The sequence below is a fragment of the Pteropus vampyrus genome, unplaced genomic scaffold, assembly GCF_000151845.1.
Source record: "Pteropus vampyrus isolate Shadow unplaced genomic scaffold, Pvam_2.0 Scaffold87, whole genome shotgun sequence".
Lineage (NCBI taxonomy): Eukaryota > Metazoa > Chordata > Mammalia > Chiroptera > Pteropodidae > Pteropus > Pteropus vampyrus.
Window position 1 is genome coordinate 6,428,134 of NW_011888868.1, and position 16,876 is coordinate 6,445,009.

Below are 16,876 nucleotides of genomic sequence, written 5' to 3' on the forward strand. Positions count from 1 at the left end.
TGTCCCAGCACCCTTGACTGTAGGCTGAAGAGCTGAAGTGACACCCGGCCATAACTGTAATGGGGCGAGAGGAGACAAGGATGGTGAAGGGAGCCAGGCAGTGGAGCCAGATAAGGACAATTGATGTTCTGGTGCATTATCCAATGGCAGAAGGAGGACATATGAGGAAAATGAGGACTGGGATGAGTAAGCAGAAAGCATCTTAGATGCAATCTGGTTTACCCAGGTGAGCCTGGCTCATTAAAGGGCTTGACAGGACCAAACCTAGCTCTGGTTCCAAGAAGTAGAGCCCTCTGGGCACTGTTGTGGAGCCAAGGCCTATACATGCCCCTGCCCAAGACCTTATCTCCACATGAAGTTTGAGAGTGACCCTTGGAGAGCCAGGATTGTCAAAATACAAGCCATCCCCAATGCAAGCACACTGGGATCGTGGGCTCCCAGGACCAGCTGGGTAAGTGGGGCAGATAGCATGGGGCAGGCTGGCAGAACTAGGCCGAGTACGATGGGAACTCTAAGGCACAGTAAACTCAAATGTGATCCAGACCATTGGTTTCTGTCCCCGAGAAGGACAGTTGAGCAGACCAAGCACACTTTAGAAAGCTTAGAAGAGCACAAATAGTTGTTTGTGGAGAATCTAGACATTTATGCGAGGACCCCTCCCTGAAAGAGGCACGAGCTGGGTTTGTGACGGGGCTGAACTCTGGGGACCTGGTGAAAGACAAGTGCTGCATCACCCAGCACCCAGTCACCCACTCAGCCATGCCTTCTGCAAGGGCCCGCTGAGCTCTCTCCAGGCAGTGTGTTGGGAGGTGAGAACATAGTTGACCTGTGCCCTCTCCTCTTGTGTTAACAGACATTGAACAACCGGTCTCAGGTATGATGAGGTTCTGCATAAATGGGCAACCCACTCTGAGGCAGAAATGTGTAATTGAGATCCAGGGCATAGCAGAGCAAGCCAGGTCATGAGGAAAGAGAGGAGCAGCAGCAAATGTGTGAAGACTCAGAGACTGGAAAGAACTGGGCGCTTTCATAGCATGTTGTGGGAAGTCCAGAGTGGCCTGGAGTCATTTCCTGGGATAGAGGCAGACTTTCTACTGTGTCACTGTCTGTCTGGATCCTGAAAATAGTGGGAATCCCAGAAGGATTGAAGCAGCCAGGAGAGCGTGCTGGGACCTGCATGTCAGAAAGCTCCCTCTAGTGGTGGGTGGAAAAGGACTGAGGGACGAGAGAGAGGCTTTTGGAGGCCAGCACCATGCTCCAGGTGAGCAATGAAGGTGACCTATACAAGGGTTGTAGCAATGGGAGTGAAAAGAAGAGGTCAAGGTGCTGTGTTGGAGAGAGCATGGACCGGACATTGGCAACTGATTGAAAGTGGGGAGGAGGGAGAGAGGTTAAGCATGACTCCTTGGTTTCTGACTTGAGCCAGGGGTAACTTGTGGTGGGATCATCTCCCAAGATGGGGAACTCAGGAGGAAGAGCAGGTTGGAGGATTAGGGCGGGGTTAAGGAGTGTATCTGTTTGATGTAGAGGAGCCCGGCAGCCAATACTGGATCTCCAGAAGCTCCTTCCAATGCCAAGGCCACTTGCCTGTGGGGCTGGGCTGCTGAAGGACACCTGATCCACTAAGGATTATCTTTGTGTTGTGATAGGCAGGCCCAGCAGAGGACCCTGTAGGAGACTGGTAAGGAGCCAAAGGCAGATTTTGATGGTATGATGAGCTTTTTCCTTTCTCTTAGTCTGTTTGCCGTGGGGCAGAGGAGGTGAGGTAATGGTGGTAGAGGCAGAGAGAAGAGGGAGGGTTTACATCAGCATGCACACAGGGGTTCCATGTGAATGAGGATGTGCATCCATGGGCATATATGTGTGTGGCTGTCTGCAAATGGCTGGGGACCTCGTGGTTCCTGCCAGCTGCAGAAGGGACTGAGCTGACCCTGTTCCACCCCTGGTGGCGGTGTTGCCCCCACAGCTTTGAGCAGCTCTGCATCAACTTCGCCAATGAGCACTTGCAGCAGTTCTTTGTGCAGCATGTGTTCACAATGGAGCAAGAGGAGTACCACTCTGAGAGCATCGCCTGGGATTTCATTCACTACACAGACAATCGGCCTATACTGGATCTGCTAGCCCTCAAGCCCATGAGCATCATCTCCCTCCTGGATGAAGAGAGCCGGTTCCCACAGGTGCATCCCTGGGCCCAGTGACCTTCAGGTGGAGACCCCACACATAGGTGTCTTCCTCAAGGTTGAAAAACTCCCCTGGGGTGGCCTACTTATTCTGGGGTTGCTGAAACCTCTGCTAGAAATAAACAGACCAGCCTCAGCTCATCTCCCACCAGAGCTCCTCTCCCTCAAGGCCTTCCTCAGGCCCACCACCTGCAGGAAGTCTTCCTGAGTCTACCCTCACTCCTGCTCTCCAGCAGAATGATATCTGTCATTAATTACTTAGATTCAAGAACACAACCCAAGAGGGGACTTACTAATCACCCATGGGCTAAAGGCTGCCGAGGGTGCAAGAGAAGGAAATGCTTTTATTCTCATCCGCAGGGGATTCTGCCTGTCCTTGGGGAGATAGACTCTCAAATGCAGTCAGTAGGAGCTCTGAATCCAGACAAGGGGGAAGCCAGGGCTGGATGAAGTACCTGGACAATCGTAGAGCAGGGTGGAGACACAGAGCTGGTGGTGAAGGTCTGCTCCAACCTGGCCTTCATTTACTGTGACAAGTTACCAACACTTGAATGTCAGTTTCCTGTCTGTAGAAAGGCTCTCGGTCATTCTGAGCCCAGTTGCTTTAGGTCCATGAGGGAGTCCCTAAGCCCTGTGAGTGTGCCAGCTGACCTCACTGTGGCTGGGCTCTGGAACCTCAATCTATAGGGTGTCTTTGTTCTTCCAGGGGACAGATATCACGATGGTGCAAAAACTGAACAGTGTCCATGCCAACAACAAGGCCTTCCTGCAGCCCAAAAACATCCACGATGCCAGATTTGGCATTGCCCACTTTGCTGGTGAGGTGTACTACCAGGCAGAAGGTAGGTGTAGCTCCTCCCACACCCTCTTCCTACAAATCTGGATCAGGTTCCAGGGAGGCCACAGAAAGGAGGCTGAGAAAGTTAGGTCATTTTGCAGGGCTAGCAATGGGACAGAGGGAATGGAATGAACCAGGCATGTTTTGTTTTGTTTTGTTTTGCTTTTTGGTAACAGCTCTTTTGAGATATAATTTACATATCATGTAATTTACCCATTTAAAGTGTAAAACTCAATGATTTTTAGTATATTTACAGAGCTGTGTAACTGTTGCCACAATTTAGAACATTTTCACTCAGAAAAGGGTGACTCCCATTAGCAGTCATTCCTCATTTCCCCACAACCCTCCCCAGCACCTGGCAACCACTCACTTCTGTTTGTATGGATTTGCCTGTTCTGGACATTTCATCTGAATATGTGGTATATGTGACAAACTTCTTTCACTTAGCATCAGGTTTTCAAGGTTCGTTCATGTTGTAGCATGTGTCAGGACTTCATTTCTTTATACTGCAGCATAATATTGCACTATGTGAATATACTACGTTTTGTTTATCCCTTCATCAGTTGATAGACATTTGGGTTGTTTCCACTTTTAAGGTATTATGAATAATGCTGCTATATGAATAATGCTGAATAAAACTTATACACTCATGTACAAGTTTTTATGTGGATGTATGTTTTCGCTTCTTTAGAGTATACCCCTAGGAGAAGAATTTCTGGTTCATATGGTAATTCTATGTTTAACTTTTTTAATAACCACCAAACTGTTTCCCTAAGTGGCTGCACCATTTTACATTCCCACTACCAATGTATAAAGGTTCCAATTTCTCTACATCCACACTAATGCATGTTATTGTCTGTCTTTTTGATTATAGCCACCCTAGTAGGTTTAAAGTGGCATCTCAATGTGATTTGTGTTTCCCTGATGCCTAAAGATGGTGAACAACTTTTTGTGTGTTTATTGGCCATTGTATATCCTCTTTGGAGAAATTTCCTTTCAGATCCTCTGCCCATGTTATAATTGGGTTGTCTTTTTATTGTTGAGTTGTAAGAGGGCTTTACGCATTTTAAATATAAGTACCTTATCAGATATATAATTTGTAAGTATGTTTTTCTGTGGGTTATCTTTTCACTTTCTTGATAGTGTCCCTTGAAGCACAAAAGTTTTAATTTTGATGAAGTCCAACTTACCTATTTTTCTTTTGTTGCTCATGCTTTTGGTGTCATAACAAAAAACATTATCCAACTCAAGATTTACCCCTATGTTTTCTTCTAAGAGTTTTATAGTTTTAACTTTTACATTTAGGTCTTTGGTCCATTTTGAATTAATTTTTATACATGTTGAAGTAGAGTCAGGCATGATTTTGATTGGAGAAACAAGGGCATGAGGTGATCAACCTATTGGTGTACTTAAAAAAGTGAGAAAGGTGGCCATTGTTAGGCTGTGGTCAGGAAAATGGGCAGGCAGCTATAGTGTCACTTTTCGTGGCTCGTATGGAAAAATGAGAATGTGCTCTAGTCTGTTTAACTAAAACTTTAAAGTCGCACTGTTCAACTGGAGAGACAAAGCAGCACGTACTGGCTCTCATTATTCCCAGCTCTGTGAGGGTCGTGTGGCACCCCTAGAGCTCCTGGTGCAACCTTCTTACTCTCACAGGCACCTGAGGCAGAGGTAGGGGAAACAGGCTCCCTGCCCTTCTCCCACCCTTGACTCAGTCTCCCCAGGCCTCTCACCAGGCTGGGCAGGTATTCACAGAGCATTGCACTAAAAGTGGGGTGATTAAAGGGAAGCAGAGTGGCAGAGGAAAGTTAGGGCTGTGCTTGTGTAAGGTCAATCCTAGGAGTCCCAGGAGTGTAGCCCTTCAGCTGGTGCCTGACCCTCATCTAGCCCAGCTTCAGTGCCTTCATAGTGTGATTCTGTGCCTAACTTTAGGGCGAGTCCATTCTTGCCCATGATGAGAGTGGAGGAGTGATGTCTTGCACTCCCTAGATCCATGCCTGTGTTAATTGCCCAGGGCTGCCATGGCAAAGTTCCACAGACAGGTACAGAAATTTACTACTCACAGTCTGAAGGCTGGAAGTATAAGGCCAAGATGTCAGCAGGTCTAGTTCCTTTGAGTCCTCTCTCCTTGTAGATGGCATCTCCTGGCATCTTTACCGCCTCTGTGCGTGTTTGTGTCCTAATCTCTTCCTGTAGGACACCAGTCACTTGGATTGGGACCCATCCTACTAACCTCATTTTAACTCAATCACCTCTTTAAAGGTTATATCTCCACATATAGTCACATTCTGAGGTACTGGGGGTTAGGACTTCAACATATGGATTTTGAGGGGGGACACAACTCAGCCCATAATATTGTTTTCCCCAATTTTTAGAGGCTCAGTCTTCAGGCTGGAGGCGCCCCTGGCCCTAGCAAAACCTTCTAAGACCCCAGAGCAGGGCTAATAGAGGGGCCTCGGGGCTCCCAGGCTCTTGGGGTCTCCTTAGTGAGTTACACACACATTTTTGCTTGTGCGCTCGCTCTCTCTCTCTCTCTCTCTCTCTCTCTCTCTCTCTCTCACACACACACACACACACACACACACACACACACACACAGCCTGAGGGCACACGTTCATTTCCCAGACCTGTGCAGTTTAAACTTACTACGAAATTCGTCCTAAGGACCTTATAATCCACAAGTCACCTTCCCATCCTTGGAGTCAATACTGCAAGCAGTGTTTAATTTCTTTCTTTCCTTCATATTGCGCTTCAAGGAAGAACAATGTAACTACCACCCCCTTGCTGGTTTCATAGGGGGTTTTAAAGTGGCCATTCCTGCACAGACTGGCCAACTGAGGGAGGCTGGTTACACAGACTCTCCCAGAACTGCCTCGGGGCTCAGGGGGACGGCAGGAGTGACATGCATTCCTCTCCAGATTGCAAGCTCCCTGGACACTACCAGACTGCCAGATTTTCAAGAATTGGGGGTGAGAGGGACTTCTTCACTTCCTCCTTTTCCTTCTTTTCTTTTTTTTAAAGCTCCTTCATATAAGTAAGCAGTTGCCTAAATCAGACTTGCCCAAAGTCACCCAGAAATTTTGTGGGCCAGAACCCTAATGCAACCCCTCAGACCTATCACCATGGACATGTCATCTGCTGTGGCAGTTCGCAGTACATTGGCAGTTGTGGTGATAGCTATGACTAGGGAGAGGTTGAGGGGAATGGACTCACTCCTGTCTGCGGTGCCCCTGGACCTGCATCCAGGGAATGTTGTGGCTGGTGGAGGAGATGGCAAGTCCTCTGAACTGAGCAAAGGGCACAGGAATAAGACTTCACAGGAAGAAGCAAGAGCCCCGAGGAGGGTCCCTCACCTCACCTGCAGGCCAAGAGAGCCTCCTGGAGTGGATAATGCTTGAGCTGGTCTTGAAAACTGAGCAGGAGTTGGCCTGAGTGGGTTGAAAGGAAAGAGGGTGCCAGAACAGCTTGTGGAGGCCTGAGGTGCGGAAGAATGGAGACCTCCTCGGGGCAATCGGGTGCTAGGGGAGTGCAGGGCTGTGGGGCCTTCAGGAGATGAGAAAGAAGATGAGGAAGAAGACATTCACTGGCAACAGAGGATCAGAGAAAGGGATCAATTAGGAATGACACAGCAGTGTGCGCTTTTAGGAAGGGCACTCGGGTGCCCGGGGACTGTGTGGGACAGAGAGGGGCTGAGTAGGCAGACGAGGGGTAGGAAGCCATCAGAGACATTCAGGCAGAAGGAATAGCGGCAGCTTAGCCAAAGGAATGGCGAGTTGCAAGGTTAAGGAGTTTAGCTGTCAATGTGACCTGACTTGAAGACAGTGAGTGCCGTGCCTGGGTACAGGCATCTCTGTTGGCTGGATTGGGAGACTGAGGGAGGGGTGAATAGAATGGCTTCAGTGGGGGCTCCTGGAGCCTCCTGGTATGTCCAGGGTCCCCTCCCCCTGTGGGTCACGGTCAAGGATGAGTTGGGCTAGTAGGCGGGCTCTGCTTTCCCCACAGGCTTCTTGGAGAAGAATCGAGATGTGCTGAGCACAGATATCCTCACTCTGGTCCACTCCTCTCAAAACAAGTTCTTGAAGGAGATCTTTAAGTTGGAGTCAGCAGACACTAAGCTGGGCCATGGGACCATCCTCCGGGGGAAGGCGGGAAGCCAGTTCTTCAAGGTAGGCCCCCATGGTGTTCCTTTCCAGTGTCTCGCAGCCCCTAGGGCCTCTGGGGCCAGACATGCCTGTGCAGGGAAAATTTGTCGCCTGGGGTCTGGGTTTCTCATTCTAGGCACAGAGAGAATGAAAATAAGAGTGACATGTTGCTATTGCCACATGGGCAGGGGTGAGGGGACAGGTGCACATGAATGTGCCTGCTTCTGTGTGTGTGGTAATCTTGCCAGGGCACATCTGCTTTTGTTACTATTATGTTTTCATATTGGTCTGTGTGTATGTGTTCTGTGTACTCTCTGTGTGGATGGTATCTATGGTTATGTGTGGGTGTTTTGTTGTGGTATGTGTGGGTCTGTGGTGTGTGTGGATGTGGAGATGGGTATGTGGTATGTGTGGTATGTGTGATAGTGATATACATGTATTATATATGTGTATTTGTAGGGTGTGGGGTGAATGTGTGGTATGTGTGTGGTGTGGGTACGGTACCCATGGAGTGTGTGTGAATGATATGTGAGTGTGGGTGTGTTTTGTGCAGTGTGTGTGTGTGGTATGTCTGGTGTGTGCGTGATGTGGGTGTTATTATATGTGTGTGTTTTGTAGTATGTGGTGTGTGTGTACTAGGTGTGTGTATGTTTGTGTGGTGTGACTGTGGTAACACTAAATGTTGCTGGCCAGGGGGGTGGGCAGCAGAGAGCCCGTGGTACTCCTTAGGGCAGCCTAGGATTTCCTGGCAGCGTGAGTGTCTGCCCACCCCTTGCCCCCCATCACTCCCTCTCCCATGCCTGCACTCATTAACAGTGATTGTTCTAGAAAAGCCCTGTAAATCCTCTGATGAGGAGCTTCCCCACCTCTACTTCAGGATATGGAGCTAGATGAATGCTAAGGAACTGAGAGACCAGGTAGAAGGCCTTCTCTCTCCCCTTGGGCCACGAATTCAGCACTGGCCACACTGAAGTGCCCTTGACCTTTTATCACTCACTCTCCGCTTCTGCAGGAGCTCCTAGGGCCTCCATGCCCAAGACCATGTGCAGCGGGGGCCCTGGGAGGCACCAAGGAGCCCTGAGGATTTTGCGGGGTGTGTGTATATGTGTGTGGTATATGTGCAGGAATTGCCCAGGTCTGGGATCAGGTAGAGCCAGGTTACACCCTCCACTTTCAAGCAGCCAGGCTAGACTCTGGCAGCTAAGGCCAGAGAACAGCCTCCTCCTGGCCCTGCAGGTCTCCAGAACATGTCCTGAATGTCTCAGGAAACAGGATGTGAGTGGAAGGAAATGCACATGATTTTACAAACCAGTGATTGCATTTTTTTGTGTCTCCAGACTGATGCAATCTGGCAGCACATACCTTTGCTCGGGGCATTTGACCTTGGGAAGGTTTGAACATGAAGCATAGCCCAAGATCAGTATTGCACAAAACACATACTGCTCAAGTTCTTGGACTTCTCACCCCCTTGCATCCATAAGTTGATACATTTATTTGAGAACGATATACATTTACTATAATGCAAACAATACAGGGTGAAACATTCATAAAAGCATATAAAACCTATACAAAAACTGAAAATATAGAAAGGAGAGGTAAAAGTGAATCTCGACAGTGCTAACATACTCTTCTCACCCTGGTGCATCGTCTTGTGCATCCCACTTGGGAGATATCACCTCTAGACAGGAAGCAGTTGCCCCATCTTACTCTCCTCTGGGTCCTCCAGTATCCAGCTGAGGATCTGCAAATGGTTGGAACTTGGGAAATCTGTGTTGGATGAATGTATGAAGCTTGCCCACCTGTGGGACTTTGGCAAAAACTTTCATTGTCAGCCATGCCCCGGGCCATACTCCCCAGCCCCTCCACTTGTGCCTTGTGTTTCTGCCTACAGTCTGCAGACTCCGGCAGGCAACCTGCCACCTTAGCAGGCCAGTTCAAGCAGTCCTTGGACCAGCTGATGAAAATCCTGACCAACTGCCAGCCCTACTTTATCCGCTGCATCAAACCCAATGAGTACAAGAAGCCGCTGGTAATGAGGGGAGGCTGGGGGCTCACATGGACGGGGGTAGGGGAGGCTGTTAGTTGATGAGTCTGATGGCATCTAGGGTCCTGTCACTCCCTTCACCAGGGCCTGGCCAGCATTAGAGCTGTTATCTGCCCCCATTTATAGATGGGACACTGAGGTAAGGTGACCAGTTCAGGTCATTCGCAGGTCAATGACCTGCAGGGCTTGGATCACCCAGACGAAACTTACAGGGAGGTGATATCTCCAGGCGCCAGCCCCAGGAGAAACAAAAGACTCAATTGTCTCAGTCCTGCTATTTGCCCAGGTGCTCCTCTCTTCCGTAAAGTTAGAATAGCATCTGCCTGTAGGGGGCAGCAAGGATTGTACTTGATACTTCTGGCACATCTGCATATGTAAATGACACTCACCAAGGGGCAACAACCTGTATTATGATTTTAGATGCTGATGTCAACTCCTGGTCGCCCTTGTTAGCGGCTTTATCTGCACCTGTGTGGGGTCGGGTGGAAGCCTGCTACCTGCCCAGGACCTGCCGAATGTGGGCTTGATAATCTCACCCAACCGCTGCAAGTATAGGACTCCCAAAACTGGGAGAGGCCATCCGAAAGGAGATTGAATGATTCAAAAAATCTTATAAGGGAAAAGTATGTTATATAAAATAAAGTGCCTTTTTGAAAAGAAGAAAATGACATGAAATTGAAGTCCTAGGAAATCCGGAATGTATCATCTTGGTAGGCAGAGTACCCGGATGTTAGATAAGCACTATGCTCCCAGAGGCCCTCCTGCCCCGCCCACACTCCAACCCTTTGGAGCTGCAGGGCAGGTGGGTGGGGCCTGAGACTGGTGCTCAGGTCCTCAGTTTGGTAGATGCTGTTTGGATGTTGGTAAAGCCCAGGCTGAGGGACCAAACAGGCTCGGGTTTGAACCCTAGTTCAGCTACTTAGGAGTGTGGCCCTGAGACTCAGGCACCTCATCTTCAAATTGAAGCTAAGTACCCCAGTATGTAGGGCTGCTGTTAACAGTAAAGGAGAAATACTCAGTAAGTGGGAGCTAGCAGGTTGCCTCAGACTAACAGCTGTGTGGCCGTGGACCCCGTGGGCAGTTGCCTCTGGGACCCTTAGCATTTCTGGTAGGTAACTGCCTGCTGGTGGGCTTGCCAGATTGGAGGGTGTGCCCTTATGCCCAGAAATCCCTGATGGTTGGAAAGCTGAGGGGGCTCTCTAGAGGCCATGCCATGCAGTCTTGGGATCTCAACTGAGACCCAGCACCCCTGTGCAAAGCATCAAGCCCAGATTGCTCTCTGACGCCACAGCCATCTCCCAGGGCAGGGAGAGACTAAGCTGGCTGGAATATTTCCTGGGTCTGAGTAGGAAAAGTATTTCTTCTTTCCACTTGAGTGTGGGAAGCCCAGTGCTGGGAATGCCACAGGGCCAGAAGGAAGCACTGTTCTTTGGGATCACTGTTTTAGGGCACTTAAAAATATTTCAAACAGGGCACATGCAAATAACTTTTTTATTCACAGTACTTTGTACATCTGGTAAAGGACAGAAGTATTTCGTGGCGTTGTAAATGTCACAGTTTCTGCTACCAACTTTTATCTCCTTGGAAACACTTTCAGAACTTTTCGGCGACTTCGACCAAATTTCTTCAGAAAGGAATTTTAATCACACCGAGCACTTGTTCATTCTCCCATATTTGGGGGTGGTTGCAGGGTCGGGGAGGGGCGGCCTGCGTCAGCCCTGCCTCTGCGCCCGCAGCTCTTCGACCGCGAGCTGTGCCTGCGGCAGCTGCGTTACTCCGGCATGATGGAGACCGTGCATATCCGCAAGGCGGGCTTCCCCCTCCGCTACACCTTCGAGCAGTTCTCGCTGAGGTTCGGCGTTCTGCTGCCCAGCGCCATCCGCCTACAGGTGCGCATTCCCGCCGACCCGACTGCGCGGACCCGGGAGGCGGTGCTGTACGTCTTCGGAACTCCGCCGCCTGCGGGCCCCCCGGTCCCCGCTTCCCCTCCGCAGCGCCGAGAGGTCCCTGCTGCTGCCCTCTTGTTGCCCAGGGCCCCTCCTTGATTCCCATCTCATCTCCTCCCTCATCTGTCACCCCGCGGCGCCCTGGAAGTGAGGGAGAGGCTAGCTCACACTGGGGTCTGGAAGGTCCTGGTGGCTGACTATGTTCCTTCTAGGAGTGTCTGCGATTTGAAGCAAACACTCTTTTATATGGCAGAATGTCCAGAATATGATGTGTAACCAGGGAGCAGGAAGTCCTTCCACAAACAGATCTATCCTCAAGTTTGGGCTGCCCAAGTGTTCAGCAGCCACACCAAGGCCCCAGGCCCTGCAAAGCGTGGTGGCCTCATGGTGCCAGGGCCTGGGAGCTTCCCTGGATCCCACCCTTGATCTGAGGTTCCCTGTGCCTGTGCCCTGTTCCCAGCAACTCCTGACCATGAAGCCTGTAGGAAGAGGAAGGTTCAGATCCCTGTAGTAAGAGGAAAGTTCAGATCCCTTGATGAGGGACCCTCAGCCTCCTGCCTAGGGACCACTACTCTAGCTTTACCCAGCCATTCTTGTTTCTCCTTGGCAGCTTCAGGACAAGTTTCAAGAGATGACCCTGCGCATTGCAGAAATGTGGCTGGGGACAAACAAAGACTGGAAAGTGGGAAAGACCAAAATTTTCCTGAAGGTGAGACCCTGAGCATGCATATCCCTAGCCTCCTGAAATGTATGAGCTGGTCTAGTGCCCACTGGGAGGCACTGGCTCACGCATCTTGCTGTACACCCCAGCCCTGAGGCACCCTGTTGTTGTAGGTAGCTGTGCTGGGGGTAAGGAAGGTAGAAGGAGAATGGGGAGAAGCCAGCCCAGCCTGAGGATGTCCAGGAGGTGTCTCAGAGCACCCATCTAGGGCAGGGCCTGAGGATAAGGAAGGGCTGCCTCCAAGCCACCTGGCAGAGCAAGAAGGTGCTCAGGGAAGGCTCCCACTATCTCTAGAATAGGCCTTCACCATGCAGGAGCCACAGTCCGCAGCAGGGAGCTTTGTCTAAGCCTGGGGAAGGTCTGCATCTGCAGAGCCCCAGAGAGCTGGCACTTCAGTGGAAGGAGGCAGTGCGTTGACCCCCTTACCTATGAGAGCTTGTCTTTAGGCAGGTATGTGCAGGCAGCACCATCACCTACTCTCACTTCCTTCCTACCCAACTTACTGGGAGGCCATAGGGCACACAGAGGCAGCTGAGTGGCTTAACTGGCTTTCAGGCCCTCCGGGATTGCCAGTTGAAGCAAAGAGCCACTGGGGAGAAAACCTTCCTGTCCCCTATCATCATAAGCCTTGGATGGATGGGCAAATCAAGGAGGAGGAGGAGGAGGAAGAGAAGGTCAGGTCAAGAGGACACTCTGCAGCCACCCCAGCACCATACCCCATCCCTGCCGCCCCTTCCTGAGTCCTCCACTCCTCCTCTTCCCACAGAGAGCCCTCCCTCATCTGTCCTCAGAGGGACTTCCTGGCTCCACCCTCTAGCCAGTCCATCCATCCATCTGTCTATGCATTAGTTAGGCCTGTGCTGGGGCTTGGGGCTCAGACATGAAGGAAGAAACAGAGAGCCTTTAGATTCTGTTGGGGAGGTGAAGTTGGCAGAGGGCAGGCATCTGCCCAGGAGAGTGACGCAGCCATCAAGGGCCACAGGCATAAAGAGGGGTATATAGTGTGGGTGGGTGGTCGAGGACAGGGGGAGGAAAGTGCCCACCCCTCCGTCTCTCTTCCTCCATGGCTGCTCTTTGAGATCTAGTCCATGTCTGTGTCCCTAGTGCCCACCTAGGCACACCAAAAGGCTCAATGCTTGCTGGAGGCAGGAAGGGCCTGCAAGCTTCTGACCTCTTCTCACCAGTTGCCAAAGGCTGTGCTGCTCTCTGTTCTACAAAGACAGTCCTTGCCTTCTGGGGGCTAGGATGGCAGGCCTGGGGCATAGGGATCAGGGGAGCACTGCTGTGGGCCAGCGAAAAGTCACACTCAGGGATGAATTTAACAATATGAATCCTACTCAAAGAGTTAGGGGAACATTTTTCTATTGAAACAAGCATGAATGCACAGTTCATATAAATTTGGGGAAATAATACTTCAGGGAAATTTTTTTGCTGCTCTCTTGGGTTCTCCAGAGCAGAAATGAAATTTGCCAGATTGAATTAATAAGAAGAGCTAAAATTGTGAAGTTCCTGGATTGAGGCTGGGAAGTGTAGCTGCAGCTCCCTTTTCTGAGCCACATCAGGGTCAGTTTGAGGGCCCCAGGCCCCACTTGGCCTCCCAGGGGCACATGTGGGAAAAGTCTGAGAAACCCTGACTTCTGGAGACAGAGCCATGGTTGGTGTATAGGGTGTCCAGGTTTGGGTATAGGGTGAGGAGTGGCAGCTACATGATGAGATTTCTCCTGTCCCAGGATAACCACGACACTCTGCTGGAGGTACAGAGGAGCCAGGCCCTGGAAAAAGCAGCAATTAGCATCCAGAGAGTCCTGCGAGGCTACAAATACAGGTACCACCTACACCCCAAGTCCCTTCCCAGCCCGCACACCTGTCCATCGTGTGCCCTAGGAGGGCCTGCAGCCCCCAAACCAGGAACACATGTTCCCTCTGGTTCCTTCCTATGGGTAACTGTGGCACAAGATCTCTCAGGACCTCCTGACCAGGAACACTGCAGCCTGTGCTGGCCAGAGAATTCTAATACATTATTTGAATGGATTTTTTGTGGGGAGTGGGTGCGGGGAGGGCTTGGGGAATCCTCTACATAAGCAAGAGTCAAATAAAGTGTCATCTGTGGTTTCTATTATATTTCGATGTTCTCCTTTAATTGTTTTAGAGAGAATATGGGTTTGGCCTCATGAAGTGGTTGGTTTTGGAGGGAAGAAAATAACTCTCTTTGACTTAATTCCCTGGTCAGTAAGAAGATAACACTTGAATTTCAGTCCAGGTTCAAAAAATTAGAAATATTAACCACCTCTGTCATGCTAACCAAGTCCACAGTGCTCGTCCCTGCACTATCCCATCCGCTTATCACCAACCATAGGAAGGACTAGAAACCCAGACATGAGAAAATGGAAGAGAGCAGCCAACCCAGGAAAACGGAGGCTATGGGCACCTTTGCATAGGGTCATGAGGCAGGCAGGTGTGGCTTGGAAGGCCAGACCATGGTAACACTAATCTCATCAGCAGCCAGCATCAGGCAAGCAACTGTCAACCAATGGTCATTGATGGCAATTCAGTAACAACAGAAATCCTCAATTTGGGGCGCAGTGAAGAATCCCCAATTTTTATTCAGTGCAAACAGCTCGATTGCCATACAGTTCACATGAACTTTGTAATAGAGCACGGCTACAGAACAAAACAGTTGTGATACAGCTCAACAGTGTTACAACTCAATTATGAAACAGCATGGCTGTGGAACAGCACTGCTTTGAGGCAGTCCTCAAGCAAGGTGACCCTGGGACGAAGCCCCTATCTGAATAGACAGCTCTGCTCTGCTCCACCCCACTCTGCTCCATTCTGTTCCAGCAGGACGTCTTTGGTGTTTGAGTTCTAGCCAGGGAAATGCAGAGTGCAGTCTTTGGTGGAAAGAGAGTGTGCTCCCCAGGCCAGAGGAGAGCTGACATATAGAGAGAAATCCCCATCCCTAGTCCCTGCTTGGTCTCTCTTCATATGAATGAGGACTCCATATCCTCACAGTTTGATCCAAAAGCACTGTCCTGATTGGTCAGAACGGAGCTCCTCTGATTGGTTGGTGAAGATGCTAATGAGGAAATAGTTATGTAGCGCCATTGGAAAGGGAAAGTCTCATTCCTATTGGTTGAAAAATGATTCCAGGAACTCCTTTATAATGGTGGACTTAGCCAACAGGGACATAGTACAGGCAGGCAGTTCAGTGCAGGCTTTTCTCTGAAGCACAGCTCGCATGAGAGACCCCAGTTTAGCAATGGCTGCTAGGCTCTGTTTATAAATTTGAGCCCAGTTAGCCACCAGGAGCCCTTCTTGACAGGTGCATTCATTCTCGGGGTCTACACAGTGATGCACAGGTTACCTTCCCAGAATGGTCAGACAGGCAGGGTGGCCACCCTCACTTCTGATGCATTTTTAATTAAACTTTTTTATTTCGAGATATTTGTAGATTCATGTACAGTTGTAAGAAATAACACAGAGATCTCATGTACCCTTCACCCAGTTTCCCCCAGTGGTAACATCTTGAAAAATGATAGCACAATATCACAACCAGAATATTGACATGGATAGGTCAAGACAGAACATTTCTATCATCACAAGGGTTCCTCATGCTGTACTTTTATGGCCACACCTACCTCCTTCCCACCTCACCCCCTTCTTAACCTCTGGCAACCATAGGCATACCTCAGAGATATCGCTGGTTTTATCCAGACCTCCACGATAAAGCACTATATTGCAATAAATTTGAGTCACATTTTTTTTTATTTCCCAGTGCATATAAAAGTCATGTTTACATTATATTGTACAGTATAATAATAATGAAAAAGTTTGAAATACTATGAGAATTACCAAAATGTGACACAGAAACAGAAAGTGAATAGATGCTGTTGGAAAAATTGTGCCAATAGACTTGTTTGATGCAAGTTTGCCACAAACCTTCAATTCATAGAAAACACAATATCTATGAAGCACAATAAAGCAAAACTCAGTGAAACAAGATAACCTGCACTTATCTGTTCTCCATTTCTGCAATTTTGTCACTTGAAGAATATTATGTAAAAGGGATTATATAGCCCATAGCTTATAGGATTGACTTTTTTTTCAGTCAGCATAATTCTCTGGAGATTCATCCAAGTTGTGGCATGCATCATGTTTTGTTCCTTTTTGTTGCTGAGTAGTATTCCATGGTATGGTTGTTCTACGTTTTGTTCTACCATTCACTAGTTGAAGGACATCTGGGCTGTTTCTAGTGTTCAGCTTTTACAAATAAAGTGCTATGAACATTTGTGTACAAGTTTTTGTGTGAACATAAGTTGTCATTTTTCCGGCATAAAGGCCTAGGAATGCAATTGCTAGGTCATATGGTTGTTACATGTTTCATGATTTAAGAAACTGCCAACTGTCTTCCAGAGTGGCTGTATCACTTTACTTTTTCATCAGCAATGTATGAGTTATTCTGTGACTATTTTTTAATTTTAGTTATTCTGATAGGTGGAAATGATATCTCATTGTGGCTTTAATTTGTTTCCCTAAAGACTAATTATGTTGAACATCTTTTCATGTGCTTATTTACCATATGTATACATTTTCTTTGGCAAAATTGTGCATGTCATTTGCCCTTTTTCTAATGAGAGTCTTCACTGAGTTTCAAAAATTCTTATATACATTCTACATACTAGTCCTTTGTTGGATATGTGGTTTGCAAATATCTTCTCCCAGTCTATAGCTTCTCTTTTATCCTCTTAAGAGGGTCCTTCTAGAGAAAAAGTTTTTAGTTTTGATGAATTTCAGTTTATAAAATTTCCCCTTTATGGATCATGCTTTTGATGTCAAGTCTAAGAATTCTTTGCCAGATGATTTCTCCTATGGTTTTTCTAAAAGTTTTGTAGTTTTACATTTTACATTTAGGTCCATGATCCATTTTCTATTTTTTTCCCCACAATTTAAAACCTATGAATTGTTTATTTCTGGAATTTTTTATTTAATATTTTTGGGCCATGGT

General features: G+C 48.6%; 1 protein-coding gene across 1 annotated transcript in view; it reads left to right on the forward strand.

The window, feature by feature from the left end:
• The window catches only part of MYO7B (myosin VIIB), an 83,318-nt gene that overhangs the window by 23,119 nt on the left and 43,323 nt on the right, over positions 1-16,876 (forward strand). Inside the window, exons 12-18 of the mRNA XM_011363680.2 lie at positions 1,967-2,177; positions 2,887-3,022; positions 7,021-7,184; positions 9,052-9,189; positions 10,941-11,093; positions 11,761-11,859; positions 13,602-13,696. Coding sequence (XP_011361982.1) covers positions 1,967-2,177; positions 2,887-3,022; positions 7,021-7,184; positions 9,052-9,189; positions 10,941-11,093; positions 11,761-11,859; positions 13,602-13,696 — 996 coding nt within the window. The remainder of the gene's footprint in view (positions 1-1,966; positions 2,178-2,886; positions 3,023-7,020; positions 7,185-9,051; positions 9,190-10,940; positions 11,094-11,760; positions 11,860-13,601; positions 13,697-16,876) is intronic.